The sequence below is a fragment of the Bombus fervidus genome, chromosome 12, assembly GCF_041682495.2.
Source record: "Bombus fervidus isolate BK054 chromosome 12, iyBomFerv1, whole genome shotgun sequence".
Taxonomy (NCBI): Eukaryota; Metazoa; Arthropoda; class Insecta; order Hymenoptera; family Apidae; genus Bombus; species Bombus fervidus.
This window is the reverse complement of record NC_091528.1, coordinates 10,261,123-10,281,380: the sequence shown is the minus strand read 5'-3', so window position 1 is coordinate 10,281,380 and position 20,258 is coordinate 10,261,123. Positions and strand designations below refer to the sequence as shown.

At 37.2% G+C, this 20,258-nt stretch overlaps 1 protein-coding gene across 3 annotated transcripts in view; it reads left to right on the top strand.

Moving 5' to 3' along the window:
* Positions 1–20,258, top strand: part of Kibra (WW and C2 domain containing protein kibra) — a 43,422-nt gene that overhangs the window by 6,770 nt on the left and 16,394 nt on the right. For all 3 annotated transcript variants that reach the window (XM_072014879.1, XM_072014876.1, XM_072014877.1), the window contains 2 exons: positions 5,783–5,892; positions 7,579–7,673. In XM_072014879.1, coding sequence (XP_071870980.1) covers positions 5,783–5,892; positions 7,579–7,673 — 205 coding nt within the window. The remainder of the gene's footprint in view (positions 1–5,782; positions 5,893–7,578; positions 7,674–20,258) is intronic.

The following is a 20,258-nucleotide window of genomic DNA, read 5'->3' as shown; positions in this document are numbered from 1 at the left end:
TCAAAATTGAATTTTTTAATACGTACATGAATTTAAAAATATATAAAATATTCCAAGCACATTATATACTTACGTAATACGATATTTAGCAGGTAAAGAGATTGTCTACCTCCTATCCTACTTTTTTTTTATTTATCTTTATAAAAATATGATATGCATAAATATGCGTTGTCCACTTATGAATCGATCGAACGAGCTTCACGCCGTGAATAGGTAAAAATGCGAAAACGCGAGCGATATCGACGACGTGCACGCGTTCCATAATGCACAGCTAGTGCCCTTGGGTCAAAGCTTGGTAGTCGAAGAGGAACACCTACACGATTTGTATGCCCACGCATAGATGCTTGTTTGCTCGCCGTTGACGTTACATTCAGGGCCGTGTGTCTCACCTAGTCGCTAAATAAATAGTCACACCTGCTTTCAAGCGTAGCAACCCTTAACGCGTTAACCGCTACGGTGACCATGGATGACCCACGTTGCCAAATTTCTTAGAACGAATAGAATGAAACGAATTTAATAGACCATCGAATTTCGAAGGTATATTCGAATTTTAGATAACATCGTCGGGAAAAGGTTCTCGAATACTATAATATAATATTTTGCGAGAATCAATTGTTATCAAACTGAAAGTAAAATATTAAATAAGATTGGCGCGGTAGTCGACATTAAGACATCCAGTTCGATGTTTCGACAATTTTATTTATTTTAACATACCGTGGTAAGATAATTGCTCTTATCTGTTATCATCTTACGTTTCACCGTTAGAGGCCATTAACGAGATACTTCTCATCTTTCGTTTATCAATAAAGAATAGTTATTGTAATCGGTAAGATCGGTGGTAACGTCTCTTCCATTATATCGAATTATCTACTTTTTTATCGGATTTAACAGCGTTCAAAATAAATGAAAATTTATTGTTTAGTTAAGTCTAGAGGATAGAGGAAGATACGTGTAATAATTTAAAAATACTCGTTTATTTCATTTTACATTCACAATTATATTTTGCATTTTATTTTATAATCACGAGAAAATAGAATTTCTTTAGAATTCACGAATGTCGATCGTTCTTATATTAAACGTTAACGATCGACATTTCACCTGTCCGTGATTTTACGTAATTAACGTAATCGATTTACATAATCTTGAACACTTTTATAAAACGATGGATAAGAAGAGGATAAAATTTAGAAAGGTACAATGTAGCTGCGTACAGCTGGTCGTCGGAACGTTCTTAATTTACGCAATCGATTTAATTGAAATTCATCGCGTGAGATAGTTGGCTAAAACGCACGAATTATTCGACACTACCGATATCAAACGAAACTTTCTAGTACCATTAGATCTCTAATAATCTGCTGACAGCGAACGTATCGAGTGTCAGACAGAAGGCATAGGAATGCAGGAATTTGCAAGTTAGGTGTGGCTACGCGCGTTAAAGAGTTAGACGCTGAAGAATCGAATCCAGAAGTAACATTAACTTTAGAAAGAATAATTCCATGCAAATCATCCTCCGAGTACTCTTCCTACATTTTTACTTTTAACACTTGGTAGTTTCCCTTTCGATTCTAACATTGTACGATAATTGTATATGTTTCTGCGATTACTATTCTATAATAATATTCTAGTATTTAATATTATTAATTAATCGTTACTAATTAACGTTAATCGTTCGTAATATTTTAGTATAATATAAACATGTCTAAAATATACTGTTTAGAACACGCGAACTCTTGGCAATTTTAAATAACCGTAATTAAATAAATATGTACTATGATTCTACCATTAAAAAAAAAAAAAAAAAAAAAAAAAAAAAATTAGATGACACAGATTGGTATAAATTAAAGTGAAATCAATGGTATATACGTATTTGTCGTGAATGTATATTCTCCATCAGGGCGTATAAAAACGTAATAGAGCGACATAAACTATTCTTGAAATGCATTTCGTAGCTACGATATAACGTAACACCGTGGTCGGATTCCAACAAGAGAAACGATTAGAATTTCGAATCTTCCGTTGGTGTTTAACGCGATACGATTTTACACGGTTGTTAAAATAGAGTTTATGGCGTTCGTGAAAAGCGCGAGCAGGGACGCGTGGGTGTGCTTCCGCGCTCGCCCATCGACAGACCAAACGAGATTACTTTATAGCTATAATCTGTCGTGTTCCGGGCCCATTGTTCCTCGGTGTACGATGCAGGTATGCGCCGAGTAGATTATACAATCTCATTCACGTGTACGCCAATGTATTTTTAAACGTTAACATTACGTTTTCACGGGTGTTGTTACCGTCGCGATCAACCAGAACCGAGGAAAAAGAAAAACGGTCTTTGTCGTGTCGGCTTTCGTTTCTTTAGAACGGATCGCGAAACCAAAAATACGAGATACTAGGCGTAATGACGAGAGAAGGTTCCGAGAATAATTGTATTTTAGCCAAAGTTCGCAAATATTAGAACATCTATCAATCTGTTAATTTATAAAACGACGATAATTAGTTTAAATTATGGATAAAAGATTTAATCGATCGGGACTTTATATTCGTGCGAGATTAGAGTTCGAAAAACGTGTAGAGAAATTATGCGCGACAGTTGCAGGGGGATAACGAATCAACAATTAACGCTATGAAAAAGTTGCAGTTGTTTATAACCGCGTAACAAGAGTAACGAGAAACCCAATCTGTAGTACGAATGCTGAAATTGCATTTAAATCCGCAGAAAAATATTTATAGTTTTAACAGTGAATAGATTTGTTAGAGTTTTTTTTTTTTTAAAAAAAGAAAAACATCTTACCTCGTGTCGACAATGCTTTGAAACAAAGCGATCTTCTTTCTTTACACCTATTTTCGTTTCGTACGATTTTAAAGAATCGAAGAATCGAATGACACAATCCGTAGCGATAGCACGCGTTCACCACTCTGTCCCATGTGTTTGTTTCTAACGCATGTAGCATAACCGAGACAAACGCGACGGTAATAGGTTGCGTGCTTCCTGTCGTTGTCGTGCCTTCTGTTGTTAGTTTCCTTCAGTAAACATCGCTTCTCAGCTTCCTTCATGGAAGAAGACTAGTAGTAGAAGCGAAGTCGACCGAACGTATCGTAAAAGCAGCCTTTGAAAGTCTTAACAAGCGGTGTGTGCTGATAGCGTGGCGTTAGTAACGCATTGTTCCGATATAACAATACCATATTGTCGCAGCTAATGAATTCATTTTTTTCTATCCTCTGTACCGCTGAAAGAAAGAGAGACAACTTACTATCACGTTTGGAAAAAAAATTCCATTGACTTTCAGCAATCTGTCGAACGTGTCTCTTCGTTTTATTGTAATATCATGGTACCGTTAGGATTAAGTTATCGATGCTGTTGCTAGATATTTATGCAAATCGATAATCGTAGAAGTTAAGCGCAGCTTTTTTTCCATCCGCTAAACATACTTGTATACAATTTCGAGTATTACACGCGCGGTCTGCGCATTTTTACGTTTCCTTTCATATTATTCCACTATACGAGAACCGTAAAAAACGCGAGTATAAAAATCGATTTTCAATTTATGCAACGTATTCGCAACGATCTCTGAATAGGCTTCGAGGTGTACGTGTGCTCGCTCTTGACTCTCGCTCGACTATATTTCAAATATCGATCGGAATAGCGGAATAATAAATGGTAAGGAACTCGTTGGACAACCTATTGTAGAAACTCGCGAGCAGAAACTCGCGCTATGTCAAATCGATTTAACCATGGTATAGCGCGATTCTATCGATACGGAACGTGCGTTTATGCAATTTTTATTACTCGATTTGTCTGTCCCATAGTCTCGCTTCCTCCACCTCCTCCGGTTGCTGTTCCTGCCTCGTCGCCTCCAATGTCGCCCTCCCCTCTTGCCCCTTGCCTCTTCGGCTGCTCCCTTCTCTCTTGTCCACGTTATTCCTCCGTCATGATGTACGTTCTTGACCCTCCTTCTCCTGCTTCCTCCTTCGTATTATAGGACAGCGCCGCGGTAAGGCCAAGGGCACATTAAAAACGTGAATCACGCGGCGGAAAAGGAATTAAGGAATTGTCGCTGAAATTCCATAACGTCCGCCAACATTTTCCAACATTTACTATGGCCGATCGTGCCTCGCGCAGCATGTCGTTACTCTCGTTCAGCGTGCTACAAGTTTTCAAGTGCCGTTTCCTCCGGCCAGTTGTTAAGAAGCTTTTTTTTTGCATTAGATCTTTTTATTTTTATTGACGCTTTCGTTACGCTGACGCACATGTCGTCTCATCGATCGTTCCAAGAAATCCTATCGATGTAATTTTTGCGCTTTTAAGCCTTATAGTTTAATATCGCAGATAAGATATCGCGCCGTGCCGATAGTAATTCGCTATTATTATTTAGCCACTCGTGGAGCAATTAATTCGCCTAAATAACGAGCAATCACAACAGGTGCAACTTTTGATAACAAAGAATTTCTCGCTGTTGCTTTTTCTTCTTTTTTCCGTTCTACTGTTTACTCTTTGGTATTCGCATTCTTCTTCTATGCCGATTACCGATTCCATTTCACTTTCGTCACGATAAAGTCGAGTTGGTCGCTGGCCTCCGGAGGTCAGGTTATTTCGTATGCAAGATATAATCTCTTTGTTGCGCGCACACGTATATAAGAAATGAAATTATTATCGAATTAGGTCGAATTAGCTCTTTTGCTTGTACAGTCATTACCGTTGTTGTTAGATACGTGTATCGTTATTTTTCTATCGATAAAATTCTTCCATCTCCGGCTGACCGACTATTTATTTCCTCCAGCCTATGTATTTTTCAAGATAATCTCTTAAAACTTTTTTTAATCGAAAAAACGTCGCTAATGTAATCGCTAGTCGAGTATTTCTCGAGCGTTTCGCTCGTTTGAACGCTTTCCTTCGTGTCGAACTTTGCTTGCGCGATAAAAATTACAGAAATCAAAAGCTATCTGTCCAGACAGATTTGAAAAACGAAATCGATCATTTTTTTTTTATAGAGAACGTAATGTCCCTGGTATTTAGGATCGAAGAGTCGATTGTACGATTGCTTCGTGTTAAGTAAACTTCTTGAATCAAGGTTGATTTTCGTTTTTGGCGAATTCCTCTCTGAACCTTCGAAATCTTTTCGGATTACGTCATAGCCTTGTCGTCGGTGTTTCTCGAGCTCATTGCCATTAAAATACGAAAACAATCGCAACCGTTTAATCGAACGATACAAGGATCGTACAAGGACTATCGTTTGTCCAAGTTGCATAAAAATAAATAGAGATCTTCCAAAGATAATAATACGTATTAATTCTTGCAAATAATTATCAGATTAGATTATTCTTGCTGTTTGTATTTGGATGGCGCTTTAAATAACGATTCTGCTACATTTTGGCAACTGTTTCTAGGTATATCAGGGAGTACAATAAAGTTTAAAGGCAAAATCGCTTTGACAAATTTCTGACGTCAATTAAGCGCTACTGACGCAAACTGATTGCAGGGATTATTTTTGGGCCGTAACATCGTGAAATGAACGCAACGACTAGAATATTCCATGTCGAAAATATCTTTGATATTTAACATCTACCATATAATATATCGTATAGCTATGTCACGCTATACGTAATTAATATTTTTCTTAGAAGATTAGCAAATTCAGATGGAACTTGGAAGAAAGAAAAGAAACTAGATCTCTCATAATTCCATATGAACGTTTATATTTCCGTGTTGTTTCAATCGATAGAATTTCTATTGTGTATCTGGAATTCGTTGATACGAATTAACGATTCGTTTTCTTTCCGATTACAGATTTACAAAACCACAAACGTTCGCAGACTGTATCGGAAACGAGCTTCCACTTGGATGGGAAGAAGCTTACGACAAGCATGTGGGTGCATACTACATTAATCACGTTAATCGTGAGTATCTCGTATTTATCTAAATAGCCAGTATATTTCTTACGTCTAAAGAAATGGAAATTACTATTGATCACAATAATTGACTTATGAAAAATAATTAGAAAATCAATTTCAGTTAATCTAATTAGTTGATTAATTAGCTGATTAAATTTTTATACATCTAAAGATTATTTTTGATAAATTCATTAATTGGTTAATTAAATTGTTTTTTATTCTAAGATTATTTTTAATTGAAAAATAACAGTAATTTAAAAAAATAGAAAAAATTGATTTTGTATTGTAGTAAATATATATTAATATATAATTATTAATTTTAAATATTTATTTATATGTACATTAATAAATATATATATATTTATTTAAATAAATTTATTAATTAATAAATAGTCAATTATTGTAATCAATAGTAATTTCCATTTCTTTTAAACTTTTTTTGATTACAACAATTAATTTTTATACATCTAAAGATTATTTTTGATAAATTCATTAATTGGTTAATTAAGTTGTTTTTATCCAAAGATTATTTTTAATTAAAAAATAACAATAGTTTTCAAAAAATAGAAAAAATTGATTTTGTAGTACAGCAAATATATATTAATAAATACTTATATATATTTATTTATTTAAATAAATTTATTAATTATTAAATAGTCAATTATTGTAAACAATAGTAATTTCCATTTCTTTTAAACTTTTTTTGATTACAATAATTAATTTTTATACATCTAAAGATATTTTTGATAAATTCATTAATTGGTTAATTAAATTGTTCTTATCCAAAGATTATTTTTAATTAAAAAATAACAATAATTTTCAAAAAATAGAAAAAATTGATTTTGTAGTACAGCAAATATATATTAATAAATACTTATATATATATTTATTTAAATAGATTTATTAATTGATAAATAGTCAATTATTGTAATCAATAGTAATTTCCATTTCTTTTAAACTTTTTAAAAAAGAAATGGAAATTACTATTGATTACAATAATTAATTTATGAAAAATAATTACAAAATTAATTTTAGTTAATCTAAATTGATTAATTAGTTGATTGATCGATTAAATTTTTATACATCTAAAGATTATTTTTGATACATTCATTAATTGGTTAATTAAATTGTTTCTATCTAAAGATTATTTTTATTTGAAAAATAACAATAATTAAAAAGGAATAGAAAAAATTGGTTTTATAATATAGTAAATATATATTAATATATAAGTATTAATTTTAAATATTTATAAAGGTATCGTTTAAATGTCATTTTCGTTAAACATTCTCCGGATGACGATGCGGCGTAAGATTAACAACCTTTTGTCGTATGAAATGCGTTGTGGAAAACGTGCGACGACTAACAATAACCGCGAGATTACGTATCGACTGTGCATGAAAAGTTGGAAACTGAGAAGAATTACGACGAGAAACGTATTAAGCGGCTCCTTTCAATTTTCTCTCATAGTTATAGTCTTGAAAAACAGAGTTCGATAATGTCAGTTGATTGGAAAAAATTGCAAATGGAATGTCGCCTTAATGCAACCTGTTGGACCTTAATGAGATATCTTGTCCGAAGCGTTCCACGAGCGACATTTACAACGCATGCAAACGATTGAAAGACACGTGAAACAAAGATCTATAGTCTTAAGGTGTATCTAATTTATCTCTTTTTTCTTTTCGATCGTTTCAGAAACGACGCAACTGGAGGATCCAAGGCAAGAATGGCGAGCCATTCAGGAGGCCATGCTTCGAGAATACCTTCAGACCGCACAGGACGTACTCGAGGTAAGTCTCGAGTGTCCTTTTAATTATTTTCGTCGCGTTGAAGCACGCGAATCGTCCATACGAAAGCGGCTTTTAACGAGGAACGTCGATTCGTGTTTTATAGTACAAGTTTATGCGTCAACCGTCCCACTAATTACGCTTTAAAACCTGATACTTTAACAACTTGTACCATATATTCGAGGAAAATTGCTATCTATTTGAGAAACGATATGGTGAAACGAAATTATTATTTTATATTCAAATTATTATTCTAGTTTCACCTAGAACTCTTCTTAGGCAAAGAATTATTCTATTTTTATTAATCTAGAAAAGGATACGACCAATGTTGCACGGAGTTTGACTATTTGTCGCGGTAATTTGTTACAACCTCGTTTACTTCTACTGCATTTTCCTATTAGCAGTTACATACACTTTGACAGTCTGAAAAGTCGAACTCGTACGGAAAATATGTTACAGCGTGACAGTTATACGCTGTATAAAAGAGAGAAATCGAGATAATTAAACAGTTTACGATAGCTGTACGAACTTTGTACGAACAAAGGATGTAAAAGTATGGTTCACGTTATTAAGAACAACCGAACGTTGTATACGTAATTCTTCTTTTCTCGACACCGCTGTAACACATCGAAAAGCAAGAAACTATTTAAAAAATTTCACGACAATAAACCAGGCGAAGCTACAACACCACAACAACATTTGCTTTAAATCTAATTTTACTCGAGTTTGTTTGACTTTCGCGAACATTCTCGTTCATCGTTAAATATTAATTCTCAAGATGAAAACTCTTTCACGATGGCTATATACGCGTTGCTATTGAATCTTTCTTCTAGCGAGATGAAAAATTAGCATGACAGTGACATTGAACAGTGGATAGCGTAAAGGCAAACAGATATTTCTCCTCCTGTGCACCCTCGGTGCCGATGAACCTCCGTTAGTTGGGATTATAAGCAGCGAGGGACCGATGAACTTTTAAACGAGGGACGGTGGGAGCTGTAGACAGGAAGTTATTTCGTGAGAAATCATGTTACTTCCGGTCACTAGCCGCTCCCCTTCACCCGCTTGTATTCATATTTGTCGCCGGATCGGACGATTAACACCGGATTAACTAGTTTTCCCCTCTCGACGAGTCTACAGTCCGGGGATACGCTTGTCCGCTCTCTTACGCGCTTCGCGGTTACATCATTCGAAAAGCGAGTCTTTTACGATGAGTTTACGTCTCGTGGACTTTCATTGTGTCACTGTAAAGCAAGTGAGTAATTAGTTAACGCATACTCGGCGTTGAAATCGAACGAAAGCTCGTCTCTTATTTTTAGTTGGCGCTTCGTAATGTTTCCTTTCATCTCGCTCGTTCGATATTTGATAAAACATCGATCTATGAATTTTATCGATCGATTGCTTACATATATATTAGGCTCGTCATCGGTATTAATCGCTTGTTACGATAAAAGAAATTCGATCGTTTTCCATGAGAAAATTTTTGCATTAAGGCGTTAATATGGAATTTCAATACGATCTTTTATATTTGTCATAGATAACTTTCAAAGTGAAGGAAACAAGGAAAATATGTTGTTCGTCGGTGTTATCTTTTCCCCGTTTCCTTTAATTTTAATCGAGCTACCTCGTTGCTTCTTAATACGCGCCCGTCTCTTTTATCTTATTAAAAATGTTTTTCTATGTAAATGCGAGAGGCAACGCGTCGAAATCTGCGAATAGCTGGGTATCTTCGCCAAGAAGAAATTATAATAGTTGGCACGTCTGACGGAGCGTATATGCGATTTACCTTCGATTCGTCGTAAGAAATTTTCTCGTGAAACGATTTCGGCAATACGTTACGTCGATGTAGCGTCGCGTATTCGCGGAACGTGAATTTCCGAAAGTATAAATGCCAACTGTGCGAAATTCCCGCTGCCTACGCGAATATTTCGCGTTAGTCTGGCGCTCCGCAATTCCTTTCCAATTTCAATCAGAAATAAATATCCGCTATTGCCAAGGATATTTCACGTTGGTCTGTCTGCGAATCTTCTTTCGATAATATTCCTGGACGAATTTCGTACGTGGCCGGAAGCGAAGGAAGACGACTTTTCACGTGGAACGCGACAGGAAGTGGGAGAATGTCGATGTACGGTATATTTATTTCGGTCGAAATACTGCACGAGTGATGTCATCGTCGATTTTCAAGATTGGCTCGCTGCTCGATTCTAGTTTCGAGATTGTCTGGAGACTTCTCGACGACAGCCTTAGAACGCGTAATCCGCGGGGCGAGAGGAGTTCGTCCCGCAGACTAAACAACCGCTTGTCTCGCCTTCTTATTTTTCTCTTTTTTTTTTTTTTTTTTTTTTTTTAAAGAAGAGTCTAATGTTTTCTCTTTCTTCCTTCTTATAGAAGTTTTTAAATACGATTACCGTCAGCCATCAAATTACCAACTTTCCGATTCTATTCATCTTCGTCCGTAAAACGCAAGAATCGTGTAAAGCAAGTTTTCTTTGTTACATTAATTTAATTGTTTCTACGATTTTTGCGAAGCATCTGCGATAGTCTTATGCCTGGCTAACGATTGTTTTCATGTCTCAATGGCAATGAGACCAAGGAACACCGATGACGAGGCGCCATGACGTAATCTTGAGGAATTTCGAAAGTTTCATAGAGAGGAGGAATTCGCGAAGACGAAGATTGACCTTGGTTGCGACGAGCTTATTTGTTATTGGAAGGTTATACGATCGGCTTTTTAATTTACGAAACGATAGAAGCATTAAATTCTTCGCTGTTTCTCTATGCTCGTTTCTCTGCTTATTATGAATCACGTACTAGAAAAATTCTTGGTTTATTAAATGATAAAAGTAACGGAGTATCTAGCGAAGTTTAAGTGAAAAACGAATCCGAGCCAAAGAGGACGTTATACATCAAAAAGTCAGAAGCAGAACAGACAGCAGAAATAAGTGGGATAGACCGTGATAATTCTATTCGCTTATTCATTTTAATAATTCATCGATCCAACTGGGTCAGTGTTATACTTCACGGTACTCAATTATTAATTAGCCGAGTAGGTTGCTTCGTCTAAAAGCTATCCTAAACTCGATGAATAGATGGATGTTTCTTTTACCGAGAGACTTTCGAAATTACCAACTTTTTTCGTATGACTATGCAACAAATTTCGTTGTTTGAATTTCTCGGCTCATCTACATAGATATAAACTTTTTCACGAGTAATACGTTCTTACGTATACGTATTTCTTCGTTACTTTCACTCGTCGCAGATCCTATAAACGAAATTTTCAAGCTTTTTTTTTTCCTCGTTACGTTTCCTTTTAATCCTTTCAGTTTCTTAATTAATTCCACGTACACTGTTGGCCATATCGCCACCTGTTACATTTATTTCAATATTCTGACAAATTTTAATAATAATTGTCTAAATAAAATATAAATAAATAAATGTAATAAATAGTATTGGAATATCATCGTAAATACCACCGTATAAAAAAAAAGGAAAGTCAGAATAGACTGTGATGAATCGAAGATCGTTCAGATTTTCGATGGGATCTATAAGATTATGAAACTCGGGTCGTCTCTTTCTCGTTCGCCAGCAATGGGAATTCTATCGTCTTTGTCGGTTCCCCACGTTTCCAGTATTTTCCTTTTTCTCTCAGTTTTTCTCGCTTGCTCCCGCTTGCCAGCAGACTCTGGCTCCTTTACTCCTGTCTCTACGATGCCTCACGACTCTCTACGAGGCAGCGAGATGCGAGTGGAATTTTAATTGCCATTTATTTTTGCTCGCTCGGTTCCCTCGTACCGCTCGTCGCATCGTCTCGCGCGGACAGATACAAAACCGATTATGACACCGCCGGAGGAAGTTGCAGATCTCTCGATGCTTTAAATTATACAGGGTGTTCGGCAACAAATGGCAGAGAATTTAAGAGGCGCTTCTACGATACGGAATAAGGCGAAAACGAAGAACAAGGGAGTGGCGTTTCAGACTTTGTTTATTAGTTATTAGCGTTTAAAAAGCAACCAAAATACCCCCGAAGCCTGGCAAACTTCTCTCTACGAACGAATGTAGGGCAGCCTAAACGATGGGGGGGCACAGTGATCCTCAAACTTGAAAAAGATTACAATGTTCAACACTCAAATTCCATAGGATGGTTTTATTTATTCTCGTGATCGTTGAAAATTGATCGAGACGATATATTGAATTTTAAATTGTTAAATAATTTTAAATCTATAAAATAGAAGAAATATGATTTCTTATATTTTTCTCTTGTGATTTTTATACATACATGTACAAGAGCATCGTTTTGCATACAATACTAATACGATACGTATTAGTTTATTACATAATTACCTCGAAATATATCGTGAAGCGCGGCTCGATAGGATCGAGCTCTCTCGTAACAGTTCTCATCACTGACCAGTCCCAATCATTCTTGCCTGCGATACAAACGAAAGAAGAAATAGGTATATCGTGACTCTTGGCAAATAGGAACAGCCAGCACAGTCTGGCCGTTAATTTAAAACGTTCCGACAGGTGTAACGTCTAGTTCGAAGCGACGTTGGCTCTACCTAGCAGTATGAACGTGTCTGCCGAGGAAAGTGTATCGGATACCGAAATACGTAAAATATACATATGTACGCTGTGTACCTTCACGCTCGAAATAGTGCTTGCCACGTACACAGGCGCGTTTCACCGAAGACGTCCTTTTATATGTACATATATGCGTCATAACGGTTTCAGAGACTGAAATCGCAGTCATTGACATCGTCATCGATGTAGCCGGTGGAGCCAAATTCTGAACGCGGTTTCTTTCAGATTAGTTTCGAAATCGTCACAATCCTCGCTTCAAAATATCTTCTTACGCGTGAACGCGCGAAAGAAACACGACCTTTGCATGTATCTGGTAGCGCAGAGTATTCGTTAAATAGAACGTTAGTGGGCACGATCGTAGAGTTTGCAGCAATAAGGAGACAGGTCTAATATATTGGTCGATTTTGCGTTTCGATTTATGTAAGATTACTCAAATTACTAGATAGTGGAGCTACCTGCTTATTGCAGCAATTCGTTCAGTTAAAGAAACGAACATCGGCAGAGGCTGTTTCACCCACTAATTATTATAACGAGTACTTCATTTTGTACATTCTCTGTACTCGTGCGTGTTACGTGAATTTTGTTTCAATTTCCAACGAATATATAAAAATTCGGCAACGTTAGCATTAGAATCGCGTTACGTAATCGATCTCGCCGATATTCGGCAATGGCATTCGAACGCGTGTCATCGAGTTTCTTCTGCGCTCGAGGCCGAGCTTTTTTCATAATGCGTTGCTAATAACCCTATCTATATGTATATGTATCGAGGCTGTATTCATGGGGACGTTCGTACTCGTTTACTATCCCCGCAAAATCGACTATAACGATCGCGTCGCAAGATTACACGGTTACGATGTCCGTGTGCCATTCGATGTAGCGTGGGCCGGCTTTAGGACGACGATATCTTGGCAAGTGGGCAAGCAGACAAGCGAGCGAAGCAAAGCAGGCAAGCTTGCCATGAGAGATTGGAATGTCTCCCGTCCGTTCGAACCCTGTTCCCCTCCACACCTTTCCACCACTCTCCGCCCCCACCCTGCTTCCCCTTCGTGGCTCCGTGTCTCTATATACTGGCCCCTGCCAGTGACTTCCTCTTCTCTCTTCTACGTTTTACTCTATCTCTCTCCCACCGACGCTGTCTTCTTATTCCATCGTTTCTCCGCTGGGTCCTGGCGTGCAAGGTAGCGGCAAGTAGCGAGAAAGAGAGACTGGATGCGTGGCAGCATAGCGGAAAAGAGAGAAACGGTCAAAGAAAGACGAAAGGCTCTGCTAGCGATGGGGTTAACTTATTATAGTTAGTCATCTTATATAGTTTTCGAGATTTTCGGCGCCAAGCTTGCGTCGCTCGATAGAGGTTAGGATTCGCGCATGTGGTTGCTTCGCCGAGAAGCATCGATCGATTGTTTGGTAATGTTGCTCGTGGAATGTGGTATTTTTAACGCGTTAAACGCAGAGCTAATTTTGCTCTGCTTTGCATCTAGACGGCGTGTAAATATAGGAAATGCGTCTATGCATAAACAATAAGAAGTTTAGCGTTGTTGCCCAGGGGCCGTTGCCGTAGATCGAATGATTTTTTTTGGTTTCTTTAAATCGTTAATTAAATAATAAAGCAGCTTCGATTTTGGACCAAAGTAAGTTTTAAGTATAGAGATGGTAAAACGTATTGTTTTAATTGAGTTTAAAAAACAGCCTATATCGTACATATATATAATTATAGTTGAATTCCCAGTAACACATCGATAGGACGATGGAATGAAAAGAGAAATAAACGGTACGATGAATGGTGTAGGATGGTGTGGAAAGAGTACGCGAGGATATTGATCCCATCGCTAAGGCGTACTCTTCTCCCAAGTTTGAATGCATCTTGAAGAAAAGATGCCAGTTCCCCCAAGTCTCGAGCCTGTCCTCTCTCGGGCCTCGGCCCTGGATATTCCGTCCTCGGCTGCTTCTTTCGTTCCGTCCTTCTCCGGCTGTGTCCCTCTGTCTTTCTCTTTTTTTCTCTCTATTCCCGCGCGAATGCGACCCTTTTGGCGTAGTGGCTACCGGTGTTACGCTCGTAGGGCCCCCAGGCGGTCCACGAATGGATTCACGAAGAGCTACGAGGACTCCCGAGGGTGTACGATCGTGCGCACGAGCAGATGTGCTACTGTCCTTCGATACTCTGGATGATGCCCCGCGGTGCTGCGAATCGACTATACCGTTCGCTCTTTCGCACGAGCGCGCGAAAGAAATAGGATGGCCGAGGAACGCAGAATATTATCGTTACATAGCGATCGACGTGGCTCGCCATTCGCATTTTTAGCCTTTCCCCATTATGCGACTGTCGCGTGCTTTTTGTTTCAAAACGCGTACATATCATATGCCCGTCAAGTTCAAGTTCGTCGAGGACAAACGAATCAAGTATGTGTACATGCTTACTAGTTCTTTATTTCTTTTACCGTGACGCTTCGTATTGTAATACATATTTATCTCTACATAAATATGAATCTAAGTAGATGCGTTATGAATATAAATATATATATATCATTTTTAATCTTGTTCTTTTCGTTAGTTATTTCGTTGCTCGGTCACGGTTTCGTTAAAGGAGAACGAACAGAAGATTTTGCGTGAAATTCTCATACGCGGACGTGGACGCGGACACGCTGGGAAGGGTTCAGCTCGGAAATACCGTAGAAGAAAATAGAGAGCGCGGTAAGGAGCGCGACCGGCCTTACGGCGTTGTTGCTCGCCATTTGCCGACGCAGCTTTTCACATTCCTTAGGCTCTCTTCCAGGGGCAAACAATGTTAACGACCACGCGAAGAGATCGAGATTCCATCTCTACCGAGCGATACATAAATAGGCCGACGCTTTTACCCGGCGACCAGATATATACGTACCCGCGTTATTATTCCTTTTTGTAACCGACTATTTTTAGACGCCCGCCGGAATTTCACGCTTCTCTTTTTCTTTCTTTTTGATGTTTCTCCCTTTACCTCATCCTTTTTTCCCCCCTCCTTCATCTACCTCCTCGACCGCCTCCGTCGTTTGCTGTATGTCGATAATCGTATTCGAGGTTGAATAATCACGTTTCACGAGGTAAAAGATAATATAGGAAGGCTATACTTCTATTTCCATTTTTTTAAGTTCACATATTCCACATTCTATAAAGGAATTGTTTGAAAATTCAGTATGTAGCATTTCTAGCATGTGAAATGAAGAGAATCATGGTTACTGTTACACAGCTGATAATTTACGTTTCAAATAGATTCATTAAACAAGTAACTATTAGTGCTGTACAGAATATTAAAGAGAGAGAGATCTTGTATTCTTGTCGTTCAAAGTATTTAAATCTTAGTTATCTGCCACATCATCGAGTTCTCTGAATATTCACACTATATAAGTCTTTGTCAAGTAAGAAATCAATCATTTTAACACTTGTATCGACGAATTTTTCTTCTTACTCAACGATTCTTCTATCTATGACACAAGTAGAACATTTGTCGCATTAAATATTTAAAAAAATAAGAGGAAATATAACAAAATTGTTCTCTTTCTCTTCGTTCTTCGTAATACTTTTATGTCGAGCTATGGCAAAAGTAAATCCGGAAAAAATTCCAATGTAAGAAAAAATCAAATAATTATCTTTGCAACTGTAGAAATTACCCAATAGAGAAGTAAAAAATCCACAACTCTTTCGAAAAAATATTTATAACAACAGCTTTAAATTATCAATAAAATCATGGCTTTTTGACTCTGTATTTTAGTAAAATCATTTTGATAACGGAAGATATTCAACTGTCTTTTCCGCGATGATCTATATGAAAAATGTGAATTATCGATCACATGTAGCAATCGTTGCAAATTTTCTGGAATCTTCATTGCACTTAACTCGCTTTTTCTTCCGAGGATGCGTACGTGCCTTGGACCATACGAACCGGCTTGAATCACGAAACGATCGTCTCTTATCAACGCAGGAATGCACGAAGGCTGATTATCAAAGACTTATCATTGCCTGATAACCAACAGCTAAATGACGTACCCCAGATTCAGATCTGACTACTGTTTGTCGTCGAGTTCGCGAAAAAAAATCGTCGCAATTCTACAAGCATGTGATTATCTATCATAGCTTTCTCTCATTGAAAAATAGTTGAAAATCATTTATTTGGCAACATTTCCCTACCTATATAGATATAAACATGTTTTTAATTGACGTTCTAGTAATACGTGTTACATTTCGATCGGTTATTATTATAATCTTCTTATCTCGAAGTATTATCTAAATGGTTAATCGAGTGTGTCGATGTTATCCCTTTCTGGGATCGAATTTTTTTTAATTCGTTTAAGTGTATGAACGTTGCAAGGACTTTCCGCGATCTTCAAGATCGCTTCTTATCGCGTCGAATGATTCACAAAAGCGACGAGAGTTATAAATATTCAGGTGAGACGTCACTTGGAAATTGTCGCGACGAAAATTACATTTCCTCTTGAATGATGGCAGAAAAAATCGACGACAGTACGAATCGTTGTAACGATCGCGTAACGGGCTGACCCATGAGCTCGTTCTTTTTTATCTGGTCAAGTTTAATTGGCTGATACGTCGATTTCCCTGAAATCTCAATATAACGCTCGACATTCATCCAAAGGGAATGCACGAGCATCAGATGCCGATTTCTCCGAAAGGGAGAGCTCTCCGTAAAGCGATATGCATACCGAATACGTTCGTCAGGATTTCTAACTTCTTCTCCACGGTGCTCTTCTTGGAAGGGCGACACAAAAATGTGAATGTACCGTAGCCCTTTTCAAATGTGCACAACGCATTCTTTTTTCCCTTCTTTCTCCTCTCTCCACTTTCTTTTTTGTTTTAACACTTCTAGAAAATTTCAGGATCTTTTGCTCTTATAATTACTGGAAACAATTTACTTCGTAATAGGAGGTAGAAACATTATTTCATATAGCTATTCATGTTATATACGTATAATTTATTAGAATATTTGTTTAACATTTTCGTACATTTCATCGTTTGAAGTTTGAACTAAATAGAGAGAATATTTTATGATCATTTTCCTCTTAATTTGTTTAGTGTTTTCCAATTACATCACACTATTGTTAAGTTGCTAGGAAGATATGCGTATCATTAAACTATATCAGGCTATAATAGGTTAGATAGCAATTATATCAGTATCAAAGATGTTGACGCATAAAAGCGATTAAAAATGATAACAAATTAAATATTGCGAGTGAACATGATTTTTTTTAATAGAACCGTTAAGGTTATGGAAAATTATCAGTCATAGAGGTTTCCTTGGAATTTTCACACATTGATTCTATTATAAGATAATGTAGAAATAATCAATGGGAATTAATGGGTGTTTTTTAACTTATGTATTTCGAGAATAGATTAATGTTATTTTATTGATTAACCTGGTTGCGGGAAGAAAGATAACTATGACAAAGAAATAGAACGTTTTCATTGTCTGTAAAAAATGGCATAGAGATAGTAACATGGGTCTAATCGATACACGGCATCGTTTTACTGAACGACTGCTAGCGATGATCAATAGTTAGTTTCGTGTTGCACAACATAATTGATAACAATTCTCTTCAATGAGTGTCAAAAGATCGCGATAACGTTTCAATGGGTTAAGACTGTCAATATTTTATTACTTACGTTTTTGCATTTATGCCGAAAATATTTTTGGTATACATTATACAATTAAAATTCTTTCCCTTCCTTTACTGGCGAAAAAATATCAAGAAATTCAATTATCAATTATTTGTTCATAGTCTTACGTACGAACTGTACAACATTCAACTCATAGATTCAGCAAAACATTCATCTTATTGTTAGTAAAGAAAAATTGTTTGTAGAAACGTACGTTTCTTATTTTTACATCAAAGAATACTCTATTCCGAGACAACTTGGACCGCCCAATTCTCAAACTTGAATTTCGCGGGCTTTCCTTTTGATACGAAAACGCCAGAGAGAAAGAGCATCCTCCGTATGCGTTTCGCGCGAAGAGATAGGATTGCTGGAAAGTTAAGAGCTTTTGCTCGGTCCGCGCAGACACCTTCGTTCGCTGAACGGGGCATCGAGTTATCGGTATGTACACCACGATAATGGCATCGCATTCCATTCATATCAGCATCGCTCGTTCGCCACCGCAGCCTACCCGCTCTCTTGCCTCCCACTCCCTTCCCTTCTTCCCTGGCGGTGGGACGTTCGTATGCGCAGGCTCGTTCCATCGCGCCAGGCGCATCGTCGCGTCGCAAACCAAGACGCGACCCGAACACGCGCTCGATGTGAACGCACCTTTACGCGGCCGATCGTCATGCTGGCTTCACCTGGTGCGCATTCCTTCTGCAACTGTTGGAAAACGGCTCCCCGAGGAAACTTATCTCGAGAGAGAGAGAGAGAGAGAGAGAGCGTGCAGCTTGTTCGCGATCACGCCGATTCCACCGGCAGTGGGGGCTTTTTTCTATTTTATAATTAGATTTTTAGGCCTCGGTGGCGCGACTGACGTGTATGCACGTTATGATCTTCGGCGGACGGTTTTAGCGGCAATAAGATTTGAAAATACCCTAGTCACACAGGTTTTGTGATAAAGATCGATGATGAAAAGGTTAAAAATATTGTGAAAATTAATGTCGTCTTTCAGGAAGGGGAGAACTTTAGAAATTTGTTCGTTATTATTCAGATTTTCATTTAAAGTTTCCTTAACGTAGAATCTAGAACGATATTCCGCGTATTTCAGACAGTTTAGATGTTTAGAAGAATGTGTTTTAACGGTCGAATCATAGAGCTGTGATACTCTTCTTAGTTCTGTGATTCTTTCCGTAAAGTATCCTGTTAGGAGATAATTCTTAAGAGTAATTCGTTGTTTATTGTTTTATGTGCTCAAGGAATTTAAAGATGTCAGGTTATCGTTATTTATCGCATCTCTTGTTTTATTAACAAGTTATCTATTTTCACATCATACAAATTGCAAGCAAAAAATTTTGCTTTGCTCCATCGTTGTAGACAGTTTCGAGTTTTGCAGTAATTTGAATGACAGTTTAATCTAGAAAAATTGTCTCGACGGGAAAAAAATCTTTATACAGTCAACAATAATTATCTCTGTTGTTTCTTCGCTCGAACACGAGGGCTTTTGAATGTGAAGTATCTGTATGCTTGTAACATCTAAATATACGTTCACCGTTTGGTGTATCGAGACGATAAATAGCAAACACAAAATATATCCAAACTTTCTCCACGGAGAATTCTTATATCTTACTGATAAGGTAACGGTGCCAGGTGCCGTTGTACAAACGTGCCCGCCCCCCTATACGCTTCTCTGTGATTTATGCGTGTGTACTTATTAAATTACTATTTATAAACTTATTGAAACTATTAAATTAATAGTCGTCACAAACGATGTACATAATGTAATACTTATATAATACAAATTATAAATAACATATCTTTCTATTTATGATTATAAAATATACGATGATCTCGAAAATGTTGGGACCAAATGACCTTGAGAAAATTCCACGCGTATTAAATTAAATCTTTCCTTCGTGTTTTGAGATTTAAATGATCTATTTATATAACTTCTATCTTTATCGAATCCATCAAGTACATTAGATTAGAGATTATTCCATATAGATTCCTCAAATGTTTTTAATTTTTTTTTTTATTGCCTTAAATACATATACGTTGATGTCACAAAGGCCTAGTAGGATTCTTTTGGTGTCTAATTTGCCGGGGCTCTACAACACAAAGCAAACCGGAATTATTGTGACGGTACCAATCATTTCGTTATCGTGACATCGAAACAAACACACAAATATGTTTTACATCGCACGGCAGTGCGCACGATTTGATTCTGTATAGGTTTCCTCGATGAGCCACTTCGTTTAATCGCGGAAAATCTCACGATTAAATCATAATAATTGATTGTCTGTTCGAGTGTTAATCGTTCTATGAATTAAAACCGGAGATAAGGAAAGGACTGGCAATTTTATCTGTAATTTTTAATTTTTAATTTTTGCC